The following is a 6,000-nucleotide window of genomic DNA, read 5'->3' as shown; positions in this document are numbered from 1 at the left end:
ATCCAGGAGGAGAAGGCCTCTGACTCCCTGATGAAACGCTCCCACCAAACACACACCATCTCCAGCAGGTCAACACTGCAAAACAAGGACAGGAGAAGAGTCATAATCTGGAACAGACACGTGCTCACACACATACACAAACACAGACACACACACACACACCCAACCATTCCACTACAGTATTGCTACAACTGAATAGGATGAAACCGAAAAAAATACTGTGCATGTGAATATATCTAGAAAGTATGTCAAAAGGAGGGAGACATCCTTACTTCTTCTTGAGGCTGGCCTCCAGTTGTGTGACTTGTTGTGTGGCCTGCTGGGCTTGCTGCTGTAGGAGGGTCTGGTTCTTAGGACCCAACTGAATCTCTGCTGCCTTCCTCGACAGGGAGTCTGTCTGTACCACATACTCCACACTCTTCATATGGAGACCCTGCAAACAAATTGATACAGTGCCTTCAGAAAGTGTTCACACCCAATTTACTTTTTCTACATTTTGTTGTGTTACAAAGTGGAATTAAAATGGATTTCATTGTAATTTTTTTGGTCAACGATATATACAAGTATACTTTGTAATGTCAAAATAGAAAGGAAATGATAGCATTTGTTAAAAATTAATGAAAAATAATACACTAATATAACTTCATTAGATAAGTATTCCCCTGAGTAACCCCCTGAGCCAATACATGTTAGAATCACCTTTGGCAGCGATTACAGCTGAGTCTTTCTGAGTATGTCTCTAAGAGCTTTACACACTTGGATTGTGCATCATTTGCCCATTATTCTTTTCAAAATTCTTCAAGCTCTGTCAAATTGGTTGTTGCTCAGTGCTAGACAACCATTTTCAGGTCTTGCCATAGATTTCCAAGCAGATTTAAGTTAAAACTATAACTTGGCCACTCAGAATCATTCACTGCCTTCTTGGTAAGAAACTCCAATGTATATTTGGCCTTGTGTTTTAGGTTATTGTCCTGTTTAAAGGTGAATTCATCTCCCAGTGTCTGGTGGAAAGCAGACTGAACCAGGTTTTCCTCAAGGATTTTGCCTGTGCTTATCTCGATACGGTTTATTTTTTATCCTGAAAAACTCCCCAGTCCCTAACGATTACAAGCGTATCCATTACATGATGCAGCCGCCACTATGCTTGGAAATATGAAGAGTGGTACTCAGTAATGTTTTGTTTTTGGATTTGCCTAAAACATAACACTTTGTATTCAGGACAAAAAGTTAATTTCTCTGCCACATTTTTTTGCAGTATTACTTTAGTGCCTTATTGCAATAAGGCACTAAAGTAATACTCAAAATATGCATCCCATTTGCAATAAGGCACTAAAGTAATACTCCAAAACATGCATCCCGTTTGCAATAAGGCACTAAAGTAATACAGGATGCATGTTTTGGAGTATTACTTTAGTGCCTTATTGCAAACGGGATGCATGTTTTGGAGTATTACTTTAGTGCCTTATTGCAAACGGGATGCATGTTTTGGAGTATTACTTTAGTGCCTTATTGTAAACGGGATGCATGTTTTGGAGTATTACTTTAGTGCCTTATTGCAAACGGGATGCATGTTTTGGAGTATTACTTTAGTGCCTTATTGCAAACGGGATGCATGTTTTGGAGTATTTTTATTATGTACAGGTTTCCGTCTTTTCGTCTTTTCACTCTGTCATTTAGGTTAGTATTGTGGAGTAACTACAATGTTGTTGATCCATCCTCAGTTTTCTCCTATCACAGCCATTAAACTCTGTAACTGTTTTAAAGTCACCATTTGCTTCATGGTGAAATCCCTGAGTGGTTTCCTTCTTCTCCGGAAACTGAGTTAGGAAGGACGCCTGTATCTTTGTAGTGACTGGGTGTATTGTTACACTATCCAAAGTGTAATTAAAATTTCACCATGCTCAAAGGGATATTCAATGTCTGCTTCTTTTTTTATCCATCTACCAAGACGTGCCCTTCCTTGCGAGGCATTAAAAACCTCCCTGGTCTTTGTGATTGAATCTGTGTTTTAAATTCTCTGCCCGACTGAGGGACCTTACAGATAATTGTATATGTGGGGTACAGAGATGAGGTAGTCATTCAAGGTAGTTCATGTTAACACTATTATTACACACAGAGTGAGTCCATACAAGTTATTTTGTGACTTGTTAAGCTAATTTTTACTGTGCTTGTGGTCATTGTCAATTTTTATGATCATCATTCGTTTGAATTTGTATATATGCACAGACGCACACACTGGATGTATCTCTAACAGACTTACCTTGGTACACCCCAGCTCAGTCCTGAGGCTGTCCAGGCTGCTGAAGATGAGTTCCCTCTGTAAGACAGGGCTGGTACTGCTGACAAACTGCCATACTGCCTCTCTCTCTGCGTCAAACTCCTGCCATGCACCCAGAGTCGCCTGAGGATCCCACACAGATATCGTTGAATACAAACACAACATACAGTATGTGGACACACACACACAAGGTTCAGTAGGTTACTTTCTGAATGTAATCTGTTACAGTTACTTGTTATCTGTCCAAAATTGTAATCAGTAAGTAACTTTTGGATTACCCCAAATCAGTAACGTAACCTAATTACTTTAAGTTACTTTTGGATTACTTTACCTTTAAGAGGCATTAGAAGAAGACAAAAAGGATCCATTAAACACATCTGGTGTGTCATCACAATGGTCTCTGACTTGTGGCCAGACTCAGTCTGGTAGAACAAACTTAAACTTGCACCTTTTTTCAATGATTAATTGAATGTCATGGAGAAAACAGAAAGGAGTCATAATGTATTTTTTTGCAAACATCCTTTCTGAATTTAAAAGTTATCCAAGAAGTTTTTCAAGAGTATCTGTAATCGGATTACAATATTTTTGCTGGTAAAGTAACTGATTACAGTTAGTTTTTTTAGTAATCAGTTGACATTTAACTGTAGTTACTCCCCAACCCTGCGCACACATATACACACGCGCGCGTGCGCACACACACACACAAACACACTGACAGCCACACCCACACACAAACGGGACAGACACACATTCCCACAGACACACAGATTTAAACTGATCAATGACAAGGCCGAGAGGGACATGTTTACTTGAAACCCGAGGATATGAAGAAAACTTGTAAGTCAAAAACACAGCACATAGATCAATGGCAAGTTAACATAGGACAAAGACCAATCATTGATCAGGGAAGGTGCATGTGCTGAAAGATCAATGGGAAGACATGCACGTGCATTTCAACACAGCCACCTGTGTGAATACAGTGTAGTTCATCTAGAGACTTGTACCTGCAGATTGTGCTCCTGGGCCCCTACTTTGCGGTCCACCTCTCTGAAAGCACCCTCTAGTTCCCGTAGTGAGCTACTAAGCCCCTCCGCCTTCTGCAGCTGGCGACAGTGAGCGACTAGTAGCTCTGCCTTCTTCCTGTCGGTCTGCAGACGCTTCAGGTGCTGCTGTTGACGCACAGAGAGACAAAGACAGGGAGACAGACACAGAGAGACAAAGACAGGGAGACAGACACAGAGAGACAAAGACAGGGAGGCAGACACAGAGAGACAAAGACAGGGAGACAGACACAGAGAGACAAAGACAGGGAGACAGACACAGAGAGACAAAGGCAGGGAGACAGACACAGAGAGACAAAGACAGGGAGACAGACACAGAGAGACAAAGACAGGGAGGCAGACACAGAGAGACAAAGACAGGGAGACAGACACAGAGAGACAAAGACAGGGAGACAGACACAGAGAGACAAAGATAGGGAGACAGACACAGAGAGACAAAGATAGGGAGACAGACACAGAGAGACAAAGACAGGGAGACAGATACAGAGAGACAAAGACAGGGAGACAGACACAGAGAGACAAAGACAGGGAGACAGACACAGAGAGACAAAGATAGGGAGACAGACACAGAGAGACAAAGACAGGGAGACAGATACAGAGAGACAAAGACAGGGAGACAGATACAGAGAGACAAAGACAGGGAGACAGACACAGAGAGACAAAGATAGGGAGACAGACACAGAGAGACAAAGACAGGGAGACAGATACAGAGAGACAGAAAATGGAAGTCAGAGAGAAAATCAACGTGTTAAAGAGGATCAGTTTGAGCAAGGAGAAGCACAGAATCGCTAATCTTCTAAAGTAGTGTTTTGGGATGCAAGGTGATTTGTATATCAGTGATTTTGATTGTGCAGTCCGACTGCAATGCAATGTAGTCAATCTCAAACACACACAATGGCTTTATGAGACATCATAGTTACACAGCCAGCCAGCCCCTCCCTCAGCCCACCCCTCCCTCAGCCCACCTCTCCCTCAGCCCCTACCTGGTGTATGAAGAGCAGCTGCCTGGCCTCCTCTGGGTTCTCTGCCTCCAGGATCCTGCTGGTCTGCTCCTGAGCCTCCCTTCGAGCCCTGAGAACCTCCTCCAGAGCACAACGCACATCCTCCCTCAGCTCCTCACTGTGGACCCTCACAGACCCCTCCTGACCCCACTGAGATGAAGTGAGCGGAGAGAGGAGGAGAGAGAGGCAGGTCCTTAAAACATACTGTATACTGGTATATAACACAGACTAGACCAGCATAATAACATTATAATAGACCAGGGATCACCAGTTCACTTTATAGATAGGCAAGGAAGTTACAAAGATAAGTCTCTCAATTCTGACCTTCATGACAAGAGGACAATTGTATTGCCATAACTAAAAAAATAAGATGGTTTACCTCCAAGAGAGAGGAGAGGAGGGTGGTGAGGTCAGAGGAGAGTTTGGCCAGGGCAGCCCTCTGTCTAATAGCCTCCACCTCAGGACTGACCTCTGTCAGTACAGCCAGACGACTATTCAGCCAGGACAGGCTCTCCTCCTGCCCCTCGGCTGCCCTCTGGAGCTCCTATGGGAGGGGGGGTTGGAGGATGACAGCATTTGGGGTAGAAAGGGAGGGGAGATTGAGGAGTAGAGAGGGAGAGGTATGGGATGAAGGGTGAAGGGTAGGAGGAGAGAGGAATGGGTAGACACGGAGATATGAAAAGGGGATAGAGTGGGAGAGATTGAGAGGTATGGGAAGAGGTAGTAGTAAAGATGGAGAGGTTCTGTATCAATGGGGAAATGGAATTCATTTCATTCTTAACTATAACCTCTGTGGTAATTCTGGGATATAGCACATCTTGCTCACCTGGACAGTAGTATCCACCTGTTCCTGGTGGGAGCGATCTCTGGCTCTCTCCCTCAGGAGCCTCACCTGGCTTCTCTGAGACAACAGCCAATCAGAGAGCTCTGAGAACCTGGATCAAGGGGGATTTGTTTCCCGACATTATCACATTATTTCTTTACAAGTAAGGTACTTCACATCAGCATAATTAAAAATATATATATTTTTAGGATTGGAGAAACCCTCGTTACTTTGGACAGATTTCTCAAAGAAACGTCTATCTCTGTCCCCTCTCACCTGTCATTCCACTCCCTCCACTGGGAGTGCTGCTGCAGCTTCAGGTGGGTTGCCTCTATCTGACCTTTGACGTCTGCCAGGGCCCTCCTGGTGGAGTCCAGGGTTTGTCTAGCCGAGTCGTTGTCAGGGAGTGTCTGACAGAGCTCCTCCATGTTGCCTATGCTCTTCTCACACACACTGAGAGGTGCTTTCTCCCTGAAGAAGGCCTAAGGATAGACACATTATGGTGTGGTTAGTTAGGGTGAACTCATTCCTGCCCCTCTCTCCCGCCTTCCTTCAATAGCTCCCTCACTCTCTCTCCCTCCTTCTCTCACCCTGTGTTCTCTGATGACTGTCTCGTTGCCTGTGGTGGTCAGTGCTTGGATCTCTCTGGCCAGCTCCGCCCTGCACTCCTGTAGGACGGCCCCTGCCCGGCCTCGCTCTGCCTCCACCTTCAGACGCTGCAGGTGAAACGGCGCCTCCATCTGGATGTCCTGCAGAAGCACAGGGACACAGAGAGACCAGGTGGACATTGTTTTTCAGAGCATACAGAGAGACAAGGACTTACACAAGGATAAAGGA

The 6,000-nt window shown here is 44.5% G+C and overlaps 1 protein-coding gene across 1 annotated transcript in view; it reads right to left on the bottom strand.

Annotated features, from left to right (window-relative positions):
* syne1a (spectrin repeat containing, nuclear envelope 1a) overlaps positions 1-6,000 on the bottom strand; it is a 201,305-nt gene that overhangs the window by 155,163 nt on the left and 40,142 nt on the right. The window contains exons 24-32 of the mRNA XM_052523863.1: positions 5,754-5,912; positions 5,440-5,645; positions 5,167-5,275; positions 4,720-4,884; positions 4,323-4,490; positions 3,283-3,447; positions 2,261-2,401; positions 273-433; positions 1-75 (exon numbers count right to left, since the gene is read on the bottom strand). The exon at positions 1-75 is cut by the window's left edge and continues 82 nt beyond it. Coding sequence (XP_052379823.1) covers positions 1-75; positions 273-433; positions 2,261-2,401; positions 3,283-3,447; positions 4,323-4,490; positions 4,720-4,884; positions 5,167-5,275; positions 5,440-5,645; positions 5,754-5,912 — 1,349 coding nt within the window. The remainder of the gene's footprint in view (positions 76-272; positions 434-2,260; positions 2,402-3,282; positions 3,448-4,322; positions 4,491-4,719; positions 4,885-5,166; positions 5,276-5,439; positions 5,646-5,753; positions 5,913-6,000) is intronic.

This window comes from Oncorhynchus keta, chromosome 8 (assembly GCF_023373465.1).
Source record: "Oncorhynchus keta strain PuntledgeMale-10-30-2019 chromosome 8, Oket_V2, whole genome shotgun sequence".
NCBI classification, from domain to species: domain Eukaryota; kingdom Metazoa; phylum Chordata; class Actinopteri; order Salmoniformes; family Salmonidae; genus Oncorhynchus; species Oncorhynchus keta.
This window is presented reverse-complemented; position numbering and strand designations above follow the sequence as displayed.